General features: G+C 39.6%; 1 protein-coding gene across 1 annotated transcript; it reads right to left on the reverse strand.

Annotated features, from left to right (window-relative positions):
• Nucleotides 1-585: 585 nt before the first annotated feature.
• LOC308670110 (microtubule cross-linking factor 3-like) lies at nucleotides 586-21,709 on the reverse strand (the record flags this gene model as incomplete). The annotated part of the gene is made up of 6 exons (XM_081331339.1): nucleotides 586-759; nucleotides 2,804-3,973; nucleotides 4,965-5,033; nucleotides 16,997-17,155; nucleotides 19,919-20,143; nucleotides 21,491-21,709. 6 exons carry the CDS (start codon nucleotides 21,707-21,709, stop codon nucleotides 586-588), a joined length of 2,016 nt encoding a protein of 671 aa, XP_081187465.1.
• Nucleotides 21,710-22,700: the final 991 nt, after the last annotated feature.

Below are 22,700 nucleotides of genomic sequence, written 5' to 3' on the forward strand. Positions count from 1 at the left end.
TAGAACTGGCTTCTAATGTATTTTGTCACCAGAGAAAGATTCCCTAACATAGCCTTCTGTCTCATTGTTTGCATGTATTAATACAGTATTCTGTTGCTTACTGTTCATTCTATTTTAAATTAAATAGAAAAGCTGTGTCAGGTCTTTGATACTAGAACTCAGAGGAACCTCTATCTTCATCATGCCTCACATCTCAACCATTCCATGCCAGCAATAGAAGGCAAGCAATTTAAATCACCCCTTGGGATGACTTTACACCTGAAATGGCTGCTTGAGTTAGAGCAAGTCACCAGAATATAAGCTCCTTACTAACACTGATGATGTCACTAGCACTCCTTACTGGCACTGATGTTAGTACTAGTTTGGGTAATAAAATGTTTGCAAGAAAACAGCCAAGCTCAGAGAGCACCAAGGACCCCCTCATTTCAACCCTGAGCTACAAATATTCCCCTTTCTGGGAATATTTCTATCCTAGGATTGATTTTCAGTTCTGTAAAAAAAAAAAGTAAGACTTTCAACACATTTTATCTAAGCATTACTTAAAAGAAAAAAATATTAAAATGTAAGGTTCTGCTTTTCATATTCTTACCTTTTCTGGTAAGCAGAAGTCAGATTCAGGGGTGGGAATATTTCTTTTTTACTTCTTTTATGATCCACATTTTGGAAGGCAAGGGTTCTTCTCATGGTTTTCAAACAAATAGTCTTCAGTGTTTTTACAGCAGCGATTGCTACAGAAACTACAACTCCTGCACTTTTTATCTTGGGAGGATGGACAAAATAAAATAAACTGATAATGCTACAATGAATGATAAAATGATGAAAAGATCTACAGCACAAAAAACAGTGTGAAAAGAAAGACAAGTTTAAATATTGTTGCATAAGAAAGGGATGAAAATAAGACAAGGATGAGAATAAGTAAAATGATAGGCTGGAACATCTGGGAAAGTAAATACAAAAACAAGAGAATACTAAATTAATCTCACAAAAAAATCCAACGTTTCAAGAGAAAAAAATATGTTCCAGTTTATATAATTTAATAACATATATAATATAGAGAGTTCCAGATTGGAGGATGTGCAGGTCAAAAGTCAAAATGGCTATCAAACCATTGTCACTTTTGTACATGTATTTATAACACACCATATACAAAGGGGAGGACTTTGACCAGTGTCCTTCCCCTTGTGGAAATTGCTAGATCCCATAGTATTCTACTATTTATGAGAGAGAAAGGCTGTGGGGAATGGGGGCTTGTTTCTTCCCATACCAGAAATACACTTAGGTCCATTCTTCCGTTATGCACAAATGCTTTATATATAAATAATGGTTGATGATTATTAAAATAATGAAATAAAGACTAACAGTTTTATATGGCCTGAATCCTAGTCTCCTTCCCCATTCTCTTTGCCATCCCAATATATTACGTCTAAACGTGGTGGTCACCGATAGAACATTCCTCCATTAAACTGCCTAGAATTTATTTTAAAAACATCTAGGCTATCATTCTAGCTTCTGGCAAAAAAAAGTCATAAATATATGAATGAATGTTTGCAATTCCTTTAGGTTAAAAATACAAATAAATCCTAAAAAAATAATCAAATTCTCATGAGAATGCCAAATTTCTCCACATTGCAGAATACTACAATCAGGCAATATTTTGGCTTTTTTGTTTGTTTGTTTGTTTCTTTGTTTCAAATCAATTCAAAAGTTCTAATAGTTTTCAGTTTAACAAATCTTTTTAGGTCATTATGCAGATCCTGCAATTTGTATCCAAAAAAAAAAAACTGCTGGTCTCCACTGCAACATTTATTATTTTAAAATGTATAATGCTTCCTATTTTAAAAATTTCAAAACAGTGGTTATCTTTAAAATTTACAAACCACCTCGCATTCCTACAGGAAAAGGTAGAGGATGCAAAATTTTAAACAAGCACAAATACGACGTTGTTCCTTGATGGTTCATGGGCACGTAATCACTTCTGCTATGTCATTTCCTTGATTTTACTCTGCAGTGATTCTCTCAAACCTCCCAATGATTTTTCTCCTAACAGAGGTCATATTCTGGAATTGAACAAGAACCTGAAGAAGCAGCTTTGCCCAAAGATACATTCTCTCAGCATATTTTTAGCTGAGTCCTCTTATCAAGTACATCAGCAGTTTTAACACAATTATTCCCATGAAAAATTTATGCGAGAGGTCCTTCCTTCTCAATGGCTTTCAGTGCTTATTTTCCTTTTGTTATGTTTTCCTTCTGTAGGCTTAGCATAGCTACCTATTTTGGAAGGCCCAAAAGCAAGGCTATTTAAAAGTCCTATCCACTCCCCCAACCCCCGCGCAATATTTTTAGCTTCCATATCCATAACTGTACCTCCCCCTTTTCTTCCCTCCTCCTCCTCCTCTTCCTCCTCTCATTATGTTTTTACCAGAGTGACTGCTGGAAAGCAGCTGTTCCTGTTCTTATAACCATCGTTTGTCCACCCTGAAGAAGAGATGAAAAACAAGTGAACTGTGGCAAAAGTGAAGAGACCCAACAGTACAAGCCAGAGAGCTTTTGCTTATGGCCCCATAATCAAACCATGGGTCTTGCCAAGTACTCAGTATGCCAAACCATGATACCAATTTGGTACAGCTCTAACAAATCAGAATTAGGCTCAAACTGCTGCTTAGCCTTTTCTATTAAGCCACCGAAATTTCCATTAAGCTGCTCCTTCTGCCAAGGGTGAAAAGAAAATGACTGTCGTATGTCCCTGCAACATCTCAGGCAGTGTATGTTTAAAAACTAGATGGCTTACAAAGTAAAAATCTACCTGACTCACTGACAAAGGTTCGTCTGTACTTTGTTCATCCGAAGATTTTGGAACTTCGAGTCTGTCGATAAAAGCTTGGAGCTCTTTCCTAAAGGCCTTCATCTGGGCATTGATCCGATAAAGAAGTTCGTGTTCTCGTATCCTACTCCCATCATCCTCCTCATCCATAAGTCCAAACAGATCTCCATTGGCCACATAAATTCTTGCTTCAGTTATGATAGTGCTCGTGTCTGAAATCAGGCGGTCTATCGTCTTGCCCAAGCGTTCTGCCTCACAACGAATATCCTTCATCTGCTGACGGTCTGTGAAGCTTTTTTGCCATCCTGTAGGTGTCGGATAGAAGGACCTCGTAGGGGTCAAGCAGCGGATGTTGCGGACCTCCTCTGAGTCACTTTCCCCACCAATAGGCCCTTCTCTTTTGCGATGGGGGGGACGTGAATCATCATCGCTCTCTTTTTTCCCTGCATCACTTTCAGCATCGCTGTCCCTGGGGCTGCCTCGGATCCCCAGATGCGAGGCCAGGTCATAGCGCTGCATGTTGGACATCAGGACTCTGTTCTCATACTGAAGTTGCATGACTTTACCGCTGAGTTCATTGATCTGCAGGCGGGTGGCTTTGAGCTCTTCTTGCAAAGCCTCTGTCTTGGCACTGTCGTGATGCCTTGAAGTATCATGAGTCTTGTATTTGTATTTGTTCAACTCTGCTGTGATGCGCTTATTTTGCTCTTCTACATCAGCAAGATTTCTTCTCAATAGTTCTGTTTCATCCTCAACTAACTGCAGATGCTGCCGTAACTCTGAGAGAGATTCATTCTGTTCCCCCATTAGAGGATTGCCTGCCCCTGAGAAATCATCTCCTCTTAAGTCATCAAGTTCTGCCTTCAGCCCTCTGTTTTCTACTTCCAGTTCCACTATTTTCCTTCCCAGGATATTGGCTTCTTCCTCTACTAACCTCAGACGAAGTTTCAGTTCGGCTTCTCTTGTGGTAGGTGGGCCTCCAGCTTCCCCCTTTGGTAAAGGACTATCTAAGTCACCATATAACGACCTATATTTTTGTAGGTCATGTTCAAATCTATCCTTTTCCTTGTCTATTTTGGCCAACTTTTTCCTCATTAGAGCCGCTTCTTCTTTGACAAACTGCAACTGGCATTTCAGATCTTCATTATCCTCCTTATAAAAGGGGAGAAAATCAGCAGTTACTTTATATATAACTAAGAACCTTATTTGGCAGTTAAAAAAGAAAACCACTGATATTTACAATAACAAGAGATTCCAAAAACCCATTGAGTTTTTCCGTGGGTTTTAGCAGATGCAAAATTCATCTGATTCATATTTCCAACAAATGTGTGTGTGTGTGTGTGTGTGTGTGTGTGTGTGTGTGTGTATGGACAATGTTCCTCCAGGTCTTCCTGTCCTCTACCATCTTCTGGAGTCCATTTAAGCGCTCTCTCTCTCTCTCTCTCTCTCTCTCTCTCTCTCTCTCTCTCTCTCTCTCTCTCTCTCTCTCTCTCTCTCTCTCTCCTCTCCCTCTCCCTCTCCCTCTCCCCCTCCCTCCCTCCCTCTCTCTCTCTCTCTCTCTCTCTCTCTATATATATATATATATATATATATATATATATATATATATATATATATATATGCATGTACATAAACATACACACACATGGAAACAGATACCTTTTTAATATTAAAAATCATGTCTGTTACCTATATATTATGATTTATATGTTATAATTTACCTAAAATATAGAATAACAGAAGCAGTTATGTAAAGTAACTGAAATTTTGACATCTTAATTATGATTCTTGAGAATTATGATTCTTATTTCTCTAATAATAGCAAATAAACAAGTGGGATATTTTTTTCAAGAAGATAAAATCATGCTGTTTTTCTCTTTCCTATGTAACTATTTCAGACACTCAAATTATTCATTTTAAATGCAAGAAGTTACAATCTCTGTAATTTAAATAACAAATTCAGATTTGTATCTTCAAAGAATGAAATAAATGTAGGTATGATAGAGAAACAGAATTAATGAAGTCAATATAGACCATGAATGTCACAAAAATAACCATTTTCCCCCCTGTTAAAAACCTGAATCTTTCAGTTAGGAACACATATTGCAATGTACTAGGGAGAAAATTAAGTATTTGAAATCACCTCAGTGGGAGTCTGCTGTTTTTTTTCTGATTTCTGCAAGTCTTTGCTTCCTCTTCTTTTCATGGACTGCTGTAAAAGAAAAAGATGAAATTAACATTTTACTAAATCTGATGTAATGCAAATCCAATGAGCACATACCGGTATTTTTTTGCAGCTGATTCACAAGTCCGAAAAACACGACCTTTATCCAATATAATATTAGATTTACATTGAATACATAACATTATGTCTAAACCAGTGGAACCCCTTTAGATACCTTTTGTGGCCAAAATCTGTGACCTCAGATCCTCAAAACCTAACTCAAGATTTAAATTAGAACATTTCTTCAAGCCTTTGCAGACCCCGTGATGACATCCGTGGACCACAGATGGAGAACCACTCAGTTATCCAGGTCATAGTTATCCCAAAGATGCTTTTTTCACGAGGCAACTGGACTTTCTTGTTCTTCTTTGAAGATGTTTTGCTTCTCATCCAATGACCAGCTGTCTGCAAGTCAGAGCTGAAGAAGCTTCTTGGATGAAGTGAAAGAAAAACAAGAAAGTCCAGTTACCTCGTTGGAAAAAGCATCTTTGAGACACTGGTTGTGATGTTACATCAGCCATATGCAGTGTATATTGTGCTGCCACCATGTGGTTGTTTTGGGGAACTACATTATGTTAATTTGGGGAACTACAACATTATGTTAATTTGTTCAGCCAACCCCTCCCATTTGTGATGTACATCCTCCTTCTCCTTAAACTCTGTTCTATCACTTCCCACCATTGCATGTGGCCAATCTACACCAGACAGGAACATTACTGTCTTTTGACCTTGAAATACTGTCCATTTCTTCATCTACCACACCTTGTCTGCTGTAATCATCTCTACATGCAAATAAAGGTCCTTCTGGATGATTAAAAGGTAATTTCATGAGTTCTGCTATCTGGCAAAGGCTGTTAACTGTGATGGTATCTGCTTATACAGGCCAGGCACAGGGATCTCAGCAAGGGGATATATCATTAAACAACACTCAGAGTCAGAATACTGGTCTATACACATTTTGAATAATCAAAGTATCTGCAAATAGTCAAACAAAAATATCTCACAAAAGACTGGATAAACAATGGCCTAAGGAATTTTTTTCAAAATGATAGGCTCAAGTTCCAGGAAGACTGCAAGAAGGGATATCAGAAAATGTCTTTTAAACTTGAAAGTTCACTGCTTCCTTTATTTCCCTTTTAATGTATAGGCCTTGAAGGCATGTCGTTCTTGGGCCAATCTTTTCTGAAGGGCCCTTTTTTCTCTAATTCCTTTGTCAACAAGTCAACAAGCATTGTTTGAGGCTAGACTTAGAAGGCATCAAAGGAATCACTGCCACTCTCCATCATATATCTACTGGTGAACTTGGACGTTGGCTAGAACTCCCAGCACCTTCCTTCCCTCCACTTTAACTGCTGCTTCAACACACAATGTGTACAATCCTCCCTGCCTTACTCCCAGCACTTTGCATTGGGCCTGAAAACTTACTGATAATGCAGGGACTTCAAGATTTATGTTTTTCTACAGTTTTAACAAAAGTTTCTTTCATTCGCAGCCCTTATGTGTTGCAGGCCATTTATTATTTAAATAATTGGAAACTCAAAAGCACATTGTCCAAAACACTCCTGACTGACCAAAATCTTAAAAGGGAAATTTCCAGTCCCATGGTCACAACCATTTTCTATACAGAGATCCATGCCTCTAAGTCTGATAAATAAAAAACTAAATATGGCCCTTAGATTATCAGACAGTCAAATTAGGCATTATATGTTTATCTCAAATACTATTAAACAACATTTTTTCTTCACAAATAAAACAAGTTGTAAACTGGCTACAATCTTGCAGGTTAGTACAAATGCTTTTGTGGGTGTCAATGTAGATTAAAGTGCTAGCTAGCCTAATTTAATCACAGTGACCTATTTTCACCAACCACAATTTCCACATGCATTCAGCAATGAGCATCAATTAGACAGTGCTACACTTCTCTGCACCAAAAACTGGGACAGCAGAAACAATGGTTGCAAAGTGAATGATATAACTGCATTTATTTATTTACTGGACTTACTGTATATGGCCACCGATCCTATATATGTGACTCTGGGTGACTAACAGTATTAAAATGATTTAAAAATTACAAAAAAATATAAAAACCCCTAGCAACCAGGAAAAAAATGCAAAGCCCAAATAAAAAATTAAACATAACCCAGAAATTAGCTCTGTACTTCACTTGGGACAAGCACAGATCCAAGTCTTTAAGGCCTTACAGGAGATCTTTGAGGACATGTCCTGGCTGATCTCCAGAGGAAAAATATTCCAGAGGGTGGAATGTCATGGCATAAAAGGTTCTCTTCCTGAGGCCCATGAGCTTTTACCCCCTGTAGATAGGGCTCGCAACTTGGGAGTCCTCCTAGATTCGCGGCTTACTTTGGAAGACCATATAGTGGCTGTGACTAGGGGGGCCTTCGCCCAGGTTCGCCTGGTGCGCCAGTTGCGGCCCTATCTAGACCAGGATGCCCTGTGTACAGTCACTCATGCGCTCGTGACCTCTCGTCTGGACTACTGCAACGCTCTCTACATGGGGCTTCCCTTGAAGACCACTCGGAGGCTCCAACTGGTGCATAATGCGGCCGCGCGAGTTGTGATGGGGGCTTCCCGATACTCCCATGTAACACCCCAACTCCGCGAGCTGCATTGGCTGCCAGTTGTCTTCAGAGTGAGATTCAAGGTTTTGGTAATGGTTTTCAAGGCCCTACATGGCATGGGTCCGGAGTACTTCGGGGATCACCTGCTGCCGGTGTCAACTTCCCTCCGCCCTGTGCATTCCCACAGAGAGGGCCTCCTCAGGGTGCCACCGGTCAGAGAATGTCGTCTGGTGGCCCCCAGGGGGAGGAGGGCCTTCTCTGTGGGCGCCCCGGACTTATGGAATCAGTTGCCGGTTGAGCTCCGGATGGCGCCTGACCTTCGCTCCTTCCGACGCGATCTGAAGACCTATTTATTTGAACAAGCCGGCCTGGCCTGATGGGGGATGTGTTGGGGTTTTTATTGCGGGTTTTTTATACTATTATTTATTGTTTTAGCTCGGGCTTCTATTTAATTCTCTTTTAACTTTTGTACCGTGTATTTTATATGTGCCCTGTTCACCGCCCTGAGTCCTTCGGGAGAAGGGCGGTATACAAATATAATAAACTTAAACTTAAACTTAAACTTCTTAGCTGACGGCCCCTGGCCTCCCATTTATTTCAGGATTCAAGATCATCCAGACTTTGTAAATCCATGCAACTGGCTGATTTTATTGCATTTATTTGCAATGTATGGCAGTGAAAGTTGGACCATAAGAAAGGCTGAGCGTCAAAGAATTGAGGCCTTTGAACTATGGTGCTGGAGAAGACTCCTGTGAGTCCCTTGGACTGCAAGGCGATCAAACCGGTCAGTCCTAGAGGAGATCAACCCTGACTGCTCTTTCGAAGGCCAGATCTTGAAGTTGAAACTCAAATACTTTGGCCACCTAATGAGAAGGAAGGACTCACTGGAGAAGAGCCTAATGCTGGGAAAGATTGAGGGCAATAGAAGAAAGGGACAACAGAGAATGAGGTGGCTGGATGGAGTCACTGAAGCAGTAGGCGTGAGCTTAAATGGACTCCAGAAGATGGTAGAGGACAGGAAGTCCTGGAGGAACGTTGTCCATAGGGTCGCGATGGGTCGGACACGACTTCGCAGCTAACAACAACATTGCATTTATCTTTTTTTTTGCGGGGGGGAACCAAAATGATGTCAGGTGAACTTTTCTGAGGAAAGAATTTCAAAGACAAGATGATACAGCTCAAAATTTCCATCTCCTGAAATGTGATTATTTTATTTCAAAAGGGGGCCAAAACAAAAGCAGAGCTTCTAAGCCTGAACTTAATATCCAGATGATTTGAAATGAGATCTTCAAATATAATTCTATAAGAAAGACCACTGTATCTGAAATAGATTCCTGAGAATAATTGTTTAGACCAGGCAAGTTGTATTGGTTACAGGAAGTCAGATCCCAACTGAACATTAGAAAAGATTTCCTAACAATAAGAACAATTCCACAGTGGAATCAATTACATAGACAAGTGATAAGCTCTCCTTGGCTGAATGTGTTCAAACAAAAACTAGGTAGATATTTATCAGAGCTGTTTTAAATTGGATTCCTTTACTTAGGATACTAGATTAGATGGATTAAAAGTTCATTTCCAACATCCAGAATGCTTACTTCAAGTTTCAGCTATGGGACACCATGTAATCAAACTGGTCACCTACACTTTTTGCTATCCTCCACGTTTCCTTAGTTCTTAAAGCTTAACAACTCACATCCCTTACTTATCCTTGATTTATCTTAAACGGTCAGTATCTTAAACTACCAGTTCTACACACACATACACACACAGGATTCAGTGCTTTCAACCTTTTGAAAGTAACATTATGCTATTATTCCATCTCTTGTGTACATGCAGCATTATGCACACACAGAAGAGATGAAGTGTACAACATAACATTGCTTTTATTATTTCCCCTTGTCCTTCCTGTGGATATCTCTGCATATAAAATTGCCCCTCCCCGAAATACTATTCAGAATACTATGTAACACCTTTTTGAGCCATTATCAAAGTAAAACCAATCAAGGTAGTATGCTTTTATTTTTTTCTTTCGTTTCAATAATAACCCTAATATTATGACACGTTGTGAAACCAATGATTTAAGACACTAATCTTTATTAAGTACCACTGAAATCTCTTCCTATCAATCCTTGTATCTATAAAATCCCTTAAAGATATTACATACAATTGTTTCCACAATTACCCAAAGTCCTATTTTCCAATGGAGTAAATATCCCAATATTTTTGTGCTGTAGTATTTTCAGGGCAGAATAAGATCCTGGCATAGAGTCACAGTTACAATCATTCTAAATCAAGTTATCATGAATCCAAAGTGTTGGTATCTTTTCAAATTAAGGAATGCTTAAATTCTTGCATCATGTGTTTCTAATAATTAGGACACTCACTATCAATCATATTTTAAATTAATATTAAATTTGTCTTCATATTTTGGGGGAAGGGGAAACAAATAATATATGTATCCTTCAAAATAGTGGTGGATGCAATTATCCAAAAAGTGACACAGGGTCTTAGGTTCAATTAAAATTGTTTTTCAAGACTCTCAATTGGATAAACATGGGGAATTTAGTATCACTATTAATCAAAATGCTGAAAAGTCAGTCTGATATAAAATATTTGGTACTAAACTGGTACTAGGGACAGCCAAGTCAAGTCTAACATCACTAGGTAATTTAGGACCAATCAGTATTCAGCCCAACCTACGGCACAAGATAGTTCTTGTGGGGAATGAGCAACCATCTGTTATTCCATTTCTCCTCTTATAGTTGCATCCTTGCAAACAATGCTTGCAATAATTTGGAAATGATTATTTAGAACGGAATAAGTTAGTAGGAAAATAACTTTGTGCCTACTTAACGTAATTTTGCACCCCAAAACAAGGCTGCAAAATAACAAGTTGCAAGAGACCTTGAACATCTTCTAGTCCAACCCCCTGCTCTGTTCCCCTGGTTGTCCTCCCTAAAAAATAGGAATAAAAAAATAGGAATAAAAAAAACAGGTGTCAGTTACACTAAAGAATTACATACTCATACTTCCAAAGAAAGCAAAATACTACTAAGTTGTCCAATAAGCCCATTGAGACACACAGGATCTTTTTGTAGATCAATGCTTTGCCATCAATCACTTCATGGAAATGATGAAAAATTCAACTACTCTTCTAATAATTTTATTAACTATACTAGAAGCAATTACAGAAAGGTCATGAAATATTCAGTTTGCAGTACCATAGCTGTAATCCTGAACACATTTCACCCACATTTTCACTCTAAGAACAAGAGTCCTGCAATCTGCTTGAATAATTAACATTTTAATTATTATAGTGTGGCTTTCTGTTGTACCTATTCTATTGAAATCACAAAGGGAACAAATATAAAGCCAGCTAACAAGGTAATGTTCCATATCCTCAAGATGTGGTACAGGTTCCTTCATGTAGAGCTGATATTATGACAGCTGTTATTGAAGATAAGGTATTCCTCAACTTATGGCTGTAATTGAGCCTGGAATTACCATCATACGTTGCTGCAGTCATAATTTGAGGCATCATGTGACCAGATTCGAAGTTAGAATTGTTCTTACGATGGTTATTAAGCAAGCATAGTGGTCATTAAGCAAGTCCATTTTCCCCAACGGGTGCTTTTTGCCAGAAACTAACAAAAAACACTGCAAATCACAATCACCTGACCACAGGAGGCTGCAAACAGCTGTTAAGGTGAGCTGGTTGCTAAGAGCCCAAAACACAACCATGTAACCACAGGATGAGTACGTCCATTGTAACTGAAACAGGTTGTAAGTAGGTCTGTGGATGTTGCTTGTAACTTCAAACAATTGTTAAGCAACCAGCAGTAAATTGAGGACTACCTGTAACTGCAATCTAACCAATTAAGGAAAATCTATACTAAGATATTAAGACACCCAGATATTCCATCTATTGTTCCCAACTCTTGAAAATAACATTCCTACTTTTATTCATGACAAATATATTGGGGATTAAGATGGAAAATGCTATCATCAACTGCTTATTTTTTACCAAGCTTTACTAGATTACTGCATTAACAGAGGGATAGAATCAAGATCAAGTGAAGTACTAATACCACTTTACAATGCTTTAGTAAGGCCACACCTGGAATACTGCATCCAGTTTTGGTCACCACGATGTAAAAAAGATGTCGAGACTCTAGAAAGGGTACAGAGAAGAGCAACCAAGATGATTAGGGGGCTGGAGGCTAAAACATATAGGGAACGGTTGCTGGAATTGGGTATGTGTAGTTTAACGAAGAGAAGAGTGAGGGGTGACATGATAGCAGTCTTCCAATATCTCAGGGGCTGCCACAAAGAAGAGGGAGCCAAGCTATTCTCCAAAGCACCTGAAAGCAGGACAAGAAACAATGGATGGAAACTAGTCAAGGAGAGAAGCAACCTAGAACTAAGGAGAAACTTCCTGACAGTTAGAACAATTAACCAGTGGAACAACCTGCCTCCAGAGGTGGTGAATGCTCCAACACTGGAGGTTTTTAAGAAGAGACTGGACAGCCATTTGCCTGAAATGGTATAGGGTTTCCTGCCTGAGCAGGGGGTTGGACTAGATGACCTCCAAGGTCCCTTCCAACTACTTCTACTTCTTCTTCTTCTTCTTCTTCTTCTTCTTCTTCTTCTTCTTCTTCTTCTTCTTCTTCTTATTATTATTATTATTATTATTATTATTATTATTATTATTATTATATCTGTATTATTAGTGGTTTCCTTTTTTTATTCTATCTCTATTGTTAGGCATATGATGATAGCCTACATATTGGGTTGGAAATATATAAGCCATGATGATGTTGTAACTTTAAGAAGGTAATTGATCCATGGGCGTGTAAGGTTGCTCATGGCCATAAAAGGGAGCTAGAAACGTAGATTCTCTCTCTCACTGGATCTCTCTGAATATCTGAATTTGCTGATCGCTCTATTATTGCTTTTTTGCTCTGTATCTGCATAACTGTGTTTTTGACCTCTGGACTGGTAAGAAGACTTTGTATTAGGATTTGTACTTGGACTGTTATTTTTGTGTATGACCTGGACTGATTATTTTTGACTGTGCATTTTTGATTTTACACCACCTTAAAGTAAACTACTTTCTATTTTCACAACTCAGTGTATCTTGTGGTTACTGTGAACTTTTACTGCTCTCAATACCCTTCCTTGTCTGTGCAAATCCTTGGTAGCACAAGGAGACCTCTGCACAACAATTTTCCTAACATCTATATTTCACTTTAAGAAACTAAATGGCATAATTTCTCCATATGAAATCTTGGGCCATTCTCTAAATGTCATGTGGAAGAGAGGTTTTATAAATTTATCTTGCAGAATTTGTATCGACTTATCATAATATAGTTAATAAACCACGTCGATCAAAATAAAATTAGATATTTAATTAGCAATTATTATCTTGCTCACCCTTCTACCAAGTATCACAAATCAGAAAGGACAGAAGATATAAAGGCTGACAAATTGGAAATTCCATACACTGATATTTAATTAGTTGTACTATCTAATCCAATGGTGACATATTCAAAAAGAGGTTGATATTTAATTTCCCCCAACAAATAAGAGCAAGGCAGATAGAAGCTACCACACTCTATGAAATCCTGAATGCTAAAATATAGTGTGATATGATGTCATGATCCTGGAATCAGCACAAGAGCTTAAATATAATTAGTTTTGTTTTCCAAATCCTGTCCTGTCAATAGCCAGTGCGTTGACTGCTGGCGATAAACAGAAAATGCCTTTATGGAGTAGGCAGAATAGATCTATCAATCAATCATTAAAAGGGGGCTGGGTGGGCAGACAAGACAAAGTAGAAAACCATTTGTGCTTTTTAATGGAGATACAAAACAAACTTGGTTTTGTACCAGTTAAATAAACAGAAATGATTAACAAGTGTTGTATGTTAACCTTCCCAGTATTATCCTATTGGTCACTGATTTCTGAATTATGTTACAAAGTTCTATTGACAATTCAGTAAGTCTGTGAGACACTGAAGTATAAAATATGACTAAAGAAGCAAAAAAAAAATCTCAATCCTTCACCATTTTATTGGCATACTCAAAATCCAATATCTGTGTTTCAAGAATTTGATGGATCAAAATTCTGATCACCATCCATGGTTGTACAGACTGATAGATGTATCACAAACCCATCCATATAATAGGAATGGAAACATGTTTACTTGTTCAAATTGTGTATATTGTCTACACAATTTGAAAAATCCAAGGAACTGGCCTGTCATACATCACCACGTGTAGATGATCCCGAAATATGAAGATGACAGCAGAAGAAATAAAAGATCTTGAAGAATATAAATCCTTACAGAAGTGTCAGAGCAAATGAAGCAAAATATAGGCAATGTAGCTAGAGATAGATCATTTTAACAGCTCTTTCTTTTCGTTGCTAACCATAAGAACCGAAATAAAATATTTAGTTTTTGTCATATTAACAGCAAATAATGGAGCCACAAACCATCATTGGCTTATGATTCATAACTGAAGGCAAACTGCTTTTTAAAGGCTAGATTTCATGACCGTTAAGAAGGAGACAATGTCAATCTCAGACCGCCGCTTCAAGTTCTATTCAGTAAGCTAATGCCTGCATTATAAAACCAGACACTTCACCTCTGATCTAATGAATACAATAAATCAACAAGCAACACAACTGGCAGAACTCACATGCAGTACAGGGATAGTATCTTAAAATAAAAATAAGGTCCACAACTGGACCTTATATTCTCAAAACTTAGAATATTGGTTATTGTTTCTTCATCCCCAAAAGGCATCTCAGTACTTGATAATAGGTTCCTTCATCCCATCAAGACATCAATACAGACTCAAGGGACTGAAACTAACTTTCCTTCCTCTTCTCCTTCTTTGGTGTCTTATTTACTTTCATACCAAATGCTCACTAGAACATGGAAGATCACATATCATTTTTATGATCTTCAGCTGGCTTAAAAGGGATAATGTTCTACTATGGAGTTTAAAACAAACTATTCTAAAGAAAAGTAAAATTAAACGACCCCCATTCTTCCAGTTACATATGCAAAAGCTTCCTGATCCAGGAATAGATGCAACTGGCATACAACTTGAACCTGTACAAAGGCCCTCCTAGCCATGACTGCCACCTATTTTGCAAGCGGGAGTCACAAATCCAGAAGGTTGCCCAGAATAGATGCCAGATCTGTCTGGGGAAATGCAACCCCATCCAGAATCAAAGATGGTAAAGTCCCACATCCAGGTGGTTATAAAACCCAAGGGCACTCTGTCCTGACAGGGTTGAGCTAAACTGTCATACCCCATCCAAAACCCCGATGTCTGTAGACATCAAGACAGGATGTTGGCGGCATCACTTACTTCATGAGGGATGGAGATATAAAGTTAGGTATCATCAGAATACTGATCATACCTCCCCCAATGGCTATGAATGACTTCACCCAGTGGCTTCATGTTGACATTAAATTGAAGCAGAGAGAATACTTCCTCTCCAACACCCTACAATTTAGGAGCCAAGGGCGGGACCTCTTGTACCTAATCAACATCAACTGAAATTGGCCACTGAAAAAAGAAGGGAACCAGCTCAACAACACAGTGCTGCCTAACCCCCCCCCCCCCAAATAGCTGGTCCAGAAAAAAACCATGGTCAATAGTATTGAAGGCTGCTGAGAGGTCAAGAAGAGCAAGGATGGGTGCATTATTCTATCCTGCTCTCCCCAGAGGTTATCAAAAAGTACTATCAAAGTTGCCTCAGTCCCATAGCCAAGCAGAAACCTGATTGATGTTGTGCAACCATCTTCTCAACAATGTTCCCTAAAAAAAGGAGATTTGAATACTGGATAAAAATTATCCAGAATAGTTCATTGCAGGATTGGCTTCTTGAAAAGAGGGCAGGCCAGTGCTTTTTTAAGAGGCACTGGCCTCATCCCGTTTTAAGGAAGAATTTATCATCACTGAAACCCAACCACAATACCTCCCTGGAAGCTTTTGCCAACCAAGAAGAGGCTGGATGTAATAAGGAGGTGGTTATGCTCACAATCATAAGGTCTCTTCCTGCTTCCTTAGACCCAATAAGCTTGAACTCCACCCAGATAACATGGCAAGACTGTCCCAGGCACCTCCACAGGGCCTGCACCAAGATGAGCATGCAGCTGGGAATGAATCCCAGCAATTTTGTCTGATAGTATATCTCAGAATTCCCTCCATCCATGAGAGCTGGTCACCCTAAACAGGGCCACCTGTGGTCAGTCATCTGATGATCTGCCATCCTGACATAAGGAGCCTTAATAGAAGCTCTCAGCCCTGTTCACACAAGTTCTCTCTTTTTTCTCCACCAATGGTATTCTTGGTATCTCTTAAAGCATTTCTCCTCCCTCAACCCTTCCATAAATCTACAGAGTGATAAGATCCACAAAAGGAAAGAAGCCACATGGGCACAATCTAATAAAAGGCCTCTTTCATTTTCCTATTTCAGATGAAAATCAGAGCCTCAAGACCATACAACAGGCCTTCAGGAATAACTCCCAGCACTCTTTGTAATTCCCTCCTCCAAGGTCCATCAGTCCTGGGGTGGACCATTGGATTTGGTGCCATCTCCCTGCAGTGGGGAGTACACTAGAATATTCCATGATTATCAGGGCATTATCTGATCAGGACAGGGGAGCCACAGAGAGTTCCCCAAATTTCCAGAGCATAATGGCAGTACTCCAAGAAGAAAACCAGATCAGGTGTATGACCACTGTCTCGTGTTGGGCCCTTTACGACCTGAGATAGGTCCACAGCTGTCGTAAAGCCATGAACTCCCAGGCCACCTCAGATTCTACTCTCAAGAAAGGCAAATTGAAGTTCCCCTGGAAAATGGAGTCAAGGAGCTCAGGCAGATAGGCAGCTATGCAGCAGGGAAGGTTTTACAATAGCAATACTCCCAATAAATTGTTCAGTATCACTAATCCTATGACATTCATGCAATTCTTTAGTTGTACTTAAAAGACCATCCTGGGTTAAAGACCATAATTTTATATTTTTTGATCAGCATTTTTTTGCCTTTATTTTTTCTGGAAAACAAAAGCCATTTCCCACAACAAGACTCGGTGATTCTCATTTCAAAAACAGATACAATGAATTTTAAACAAATAAATATACAAAGGCTGAAATGGCTCATCCTTGTTGTTTAGGAAAATATCTAGTTTTTCAAATTTTGTCCATTTCTATACAGTGTTGGGTAGCCTTGGATGCTACAAACCATGACCATGCATCTTCATTAATTCTTAGAAGAGTGCTTATGAAATTCAGAGAACACAAATTGATAATATTACTCAATTCTTTGAAACAAGTACAGAGAACCGACCTCTTTCATTTTGTCAAGTTCATTTTGCAGAGCTTGCTTTGTAATTTCTACTTCTATTAATTGCTGTCGTAACTTTTCATTTTCATCTTCTGTGGTGGTACGTTTTTCTTCCACATTTTCCAGCTCATGATGAAGTCTCACAGAAACATCTTTTGCAACCTAAATGGAACATGATTAGAAACTTAAATACCGTTAATTCTAGACATACATTTATAGAAACTTATATTTAGCAAACAAAAATTGAAATGGGATAAATATTGTATTATAGAAATAAGTAGTTACATTTCAGTTATATTTCAATTCAATTCTGCTATAATATCAACATATTATTTTCCCAGTGATTTTAAAAATGGAAATATTATAGAGGCTTAATTTGAACATGTAGGAATTATTTGATAATTTTTACAAAATTAGAATCGGAACAGTGATTATACAACTAAGGTGGCACTGCACTTGGAATTTCCAAATCAAGGACCAACCCTCTTTTCATTATTATCACGGGATATAATCTAACCAAAATTTAAATCTGAAATTCTTATCAGTAAAATATTTTCAGTAGCAAATTGATCAAGCATCTAGATAAGTACTACTTTTAACCGATAAAAATAATTTTATTTATACATTTAAGAAGCTCTCATACGTATTTATTTTTTTAAAATGCTTTGCTTCTGGTATGCCACTATAAGATGAAATACTTATGAAGTATGTGAAAATGAGTTGTCAATTTGTTTATTAAATTAGAATATATTGTTTAAAATGTCAATGTATATTTCTCAGATTTAGTGCTTTTGCCACCATACGCACTGAACAATACTTGAAACAATTTAATTAAAAGACAATTATCTGTAAGTGTAACGCTTGACACTCCCTTCAAAATTTAACAGACTGTTTCCTGATTTAGGTCTATATCATTATAATTCATTTTTTAAGAAACATTGAGAGTCCTAATTTATTCTATCATTTTTTCCAAAATAATAGAACATAGCTCAAACTCAAGCCATATTCAAGTATAAACAAAGAAATATGCCATTTTGTAAAGTGAAAGTATCTAGGCAAACTATTTTATTTATCTAGGCCTTCTCTCTCTACCACAAAGATCAATGTAGTACTCAATAGAACTGATTTATACAAGTCACTGATATTACCTAGTTGGGTAATAAAACTTCTTCAAGAAAACAACGAAGCCCCAGGAATTCCATTTTTCAACCCTGAACTATAGATAATTATTTTCCATTGGAATCCAGTTATGATCACATTTTTCTATGCTGTTTGTCAAATTTGTCAAATTTAGATATTGCCCATGTCACTCTCAGAGTGACTATGTGTTAGTGACTCTATATTAGTTATCTATTTATTAACATCCAGACAGCAAATTTAAGCTTTAAAAACTACAAGACTTACAGTCTGGTCAAATACCCATCTTGTTAGACATAAGCCCCACTTTCAAGAGCACAGATTTCTACCTAGGTATGCATGAGCATGCTGTTTGGATCTAGTTCTTCTAGATCAGGGCTTTTCAACCTTTTCATCCATTGTACCACTTTTAGGATATAGCAACATCCGAGTACCACCAGTCGCCTAGCAAAGTGTCAAAAACTTGATGACCAAAAAAAAAGGAAAAAAGTGATGTACAGGCAGTCCTTGACTTACAACAGTTTGCTTAGTGACTATTCAAAGTTACAATGGCACTGAAAAAAGTGCCCCCCAAGCCACAGCCGAGCAAGACACCTGCCTGCCCGCCCGGCAGCGCTCTTCCTCCTGTCCAAGGCTTTCATTGTTGTGAGCATTTCTGTTGAGGATTGGCAGCGGGGGTGGGGAAGGTGTTTGGTTTTTATTCCCCCCATCTGCTGGGTGGTTGCAGCAGGTTTTGGTCACTTCACATGACCCTGGGACACTGTGACCGTCATAAATATGAATCAGTTGCCAAGCATCTGAATGTAAATCACAAGACCCTGGAGATGCTGCAACATTCCAGCTGATCGGCGCTTCTTCTGGGCTCAGCAGAAGCACCAGGATCAGCACCGAGCTCCAGCTGGAGCCTGGTGCTGATCCTGGCACTTCCGCTGAGCCTTGACAGTCCTGCAACTCCAGCCATCTCTCGCTCAGGCTTGTGTGGTGCTGCCACCGGTTCAGCTCATTCCCCTCCCCAGCTACCACTTTTCTAGGATGGTTGCATACCACCTGCCAGGTGCCAATGTACCACAGGTGGTACCCGTACCACTGGTTGAAAAGCCCTGTTCTAGATCAAATGCAAAAAAGAAAGTATTGGAAGCAATCATGACATTTTTATTTGCCGGAAAAATGCAACTGTGATTCATTTGCTTTTCAAAGAGCTATCAATGAAATGCTAGTAATCATCATAAATATCATTTAATTGTCTTGACAGTCTTACTACAAAAAGATCATAAAATTATAAATATATCCTTCATTTTTAAAAATATCCTAAAGATATTAAGTTTGAATGCAAATCTGGTTTAAAGAAAACTGAGGGAAAAAATCACATTGTATCAAGTAATAGAAAGATCTATCTATTTTGATCAATTAACCACATTTATATTTTCCTACTGTGTTAAAGCATTTGTGGCATATTACCTACTTTTTCATATATTTAGATCAGAAGGAATATTTAGTTGTTCAAAACAGTTTGATTTTTATATATAGTCACTCCTTTAAATGACCCTTAAGGATCATGGGTCACAGGATCATAAGAACAACTGTTAAAGCAATGGAGCTCACAACACCTGGGGGCTCACTTCCAATTACTGGAAAAGGGTAAATATGCAAGCAAAAAACACAGATTTTGCATTTAGGTTCTCTAGTTAACAAAATTCCTGTTTTGTTATTGCGAGAAAGCCATGACAGCTTTTTCTGAAAGGTCTCATAAATGTTCTATCACTTTGCCAACTTCTAACCCAGAGGTACCTTCAAGTCCTGCTCCAAACTACGAAGAAGTTCTCCATCAATCTCTCCAGTTTGTGCATAGCGAAGCCTTTTGCGCTCTGCCTTCCGAAGACGATACTGTAGAATCCTACAATTTTTGTTAGCCCTCTCCAATTCATGACGCATTTCCTGTAACTGGCATGCATCCTCTTCAAAAAAGCTGTCCCTCATCTCATCCATTTCTGTTCTCAGCTCATCTATCTCATTCTGGCATCCAATGAGAAGAGGTAGAAACAACATTATACAATGGTACTTCGTATAGGGTTTTTTTTCTTTCTTTTTTTTAAAAAAAGGAAAAATGAGATGTAAGATCATTTATGTGCATTCTATGCATTTTTAGAAGGAAATTTGAGATTTAAGATCACACAGATGTACCAGTTAATCCCTTATGCATACTGAATGAACTTCCCATGCTTTGACACCTGTATCTTTAATCTATGATAATTATCCAATCTTGGCATCAGAAATCCAAAGTATGTGTCGCAGTTTATCAAATCTATATGAGGATACTATAGATATTAGAACTTTCAAATGAATGATGGTAAGCTACTTCTGAATATGTTATCAATAATTGTACAGTACAGTTAGATTTGTAAACAGATCTTTTAAACATACTCCTTTTCTCTGCAGCAGAAATAAACTGTGGTGTAAAATATGTTCTGAAAAATAAAATAAAATTACATTTTATTCAGTATTTTATTTTATTTTATTTTAATCCCATTTATATCCCGCCCTTCTCCGAAGACTCAGGGCGGCTTACAAGCTTAGCAGTAGCCTTCATTCTATGTATATGACTGCTTATTAGGGCTTTTTTTGGGGGCCCCCAAGTGGATTACAAAGTCAGCTTATTGCCCCCAACAATCTGGGTCCTCAGTATTCTGCTTAACACAGTAGAGCAAGATCGTTTCTCAACCTATCAATCGTTTATTTTCATAAACAAAAACAATGAGGAGCATGGACCAGAGAAGCATCACTGTAGAAATCATATCTGTCTCTTTCTATCATACAAATTACCTACAGAAAATCACAGTCTGGGCTCATACCCGCTAGTAAATCATAAAATGCTTTGTTTCAGTTGGCTTGGAATGTCATCTGGGCCTAGCCATTGTGGCTTGTATTGTAAAGGACCACAATGGTTCCGGGCAACGGATGAGGCCCAGGGAAAAAAAACCTATAGCTTAATAAAACCATCTATCTATCGATCATAACGGAAATTGATCAGCTTTTCCTGGCCGCCCTTCAACATCTGTTAACAAGTTTGGGAGAGCAGAAGCCTCAAAAACAGAAAGGGCTGTTTTGATGGATTGATACCTTTCCTGGGCAATAGGTGATGAGGACAGGGCAAGTATCGATGCACATTAATACCCGCCCGCCCCTTCCAACGCAGCTAAGAAAATAGATGGACGAAGGGCCCTTACTGCTCAATTGCACGCCTGTAACGTAATGCGGGTTCTTATTTGTAGAATAAAAGATTTCCCCATCCTCAATTCCGGCTGAGCCACACCTTCCTTCGCCCCCCCCCCATCTTCTCCTAACCCCCCCCCCCCCGCTCACCTTGAGGGCGTCGTTCTCCTCCCGCAGTTTCTCCACCTCCTCCAGCAGTTCCGGGGGACGCCGAGGGTTCAAGCTGGGGACGCCATCCGGGGCCCGTCCACGGCCATTGCCCTCTCCGACCCCTCCCGGCGCCATTGGCGAAGGGGGGGAAGAGGAGAAAGAGGAGGAGGAGGCCGCAGAGGGGACACCGCCGTCCAGGTCGCCGGCCGGGCTTTGCATCTGGGTCGCCGCGCTACCCTTTTCTCGTGACCGAAGGGGGGAGACGCTCACTTTGCAAGCATCCTCGTGCTTTGCTGCTGCTGCTGCTGCTGCCGCCGCCACCCACCCACCCTTTCCGCCCAGCCCTGCCCTGCCCTGCCCTGCCCAGCGAGAAGGATGGAGAAGCCGGCTCGCTTCCAGTTGCTGGGAGACACAGCAGAAAAACAGACACACACCACACACACACACACACACACACACACACACACACACACACACACACACAGACAGCCGGCTTTGCCCCGGCCCTGTGGTCCCGAGTGGCGGCTGCGGGGGCTCCGAGCTCGACGTCTCTAGGAGGTCTCTGCCGCTTGGCGGCGGCTTGTCCCCTCCCACTCCTCCTCCTCCTCCTTTTCCCCCACCCTCAGCCGCGCTGGGATGTGGCCGTGGCAGCCGCCGCGCCGGTAGAGGGTGCCGGGCAATGGGGTTCTGGAGGCAGGAGGCGCCGCCGCCACAACAACAACACAGCTGCTTAGGCGTCTATGCCTGCGTGGGGGGGAGGAGGAGGGGGGAATTAGCAACTGGGGAGAGGAAGGCTCCGCGCGGTGGAAGGGATGCCCTCGCGGCTTCTCCTTTCGGCGGCTGGAAAGATGGCAGCGGGTCCAGCCAAGGCTCCGTCTTCCCCCCCCCCCCCCCAAGATGCTGGCTGTCACCGCTTCCCTCTCGGAAACGCCCGGCTCTTTTCCAAGTCCTGCGCGTCGTCTGAGGGTTTGCGTGGAAAATCACTGCAGTCCCGGGCCAAAACCCGTTATAGAGAGAAACTACTTAAGTTTCAGTCCCTCAGTTTAATCCCTGTTAAGACAACCTGATGTGGACAAAGAGGAACCGATACAACCTTTCTTTTTATCTTTAAATTCTTTCAATTAAAAAAGGGTGAAGCCTAGTGTGTTGTAGAGTACCTGCCTCAAGCATCAACTACCTTTCTTTCTTTCTTTCTTTATATACATATACA

Source organism: Vipera berus, assembly GCF_964194415.1.
Source record: "Vipera berus genome assembly, chromosome: 1".
NCBI lineage: Eukaryota > Metazoa > Chordata > Lepidosauria > Squamata > Viperidae > Vipera > Vipera berus.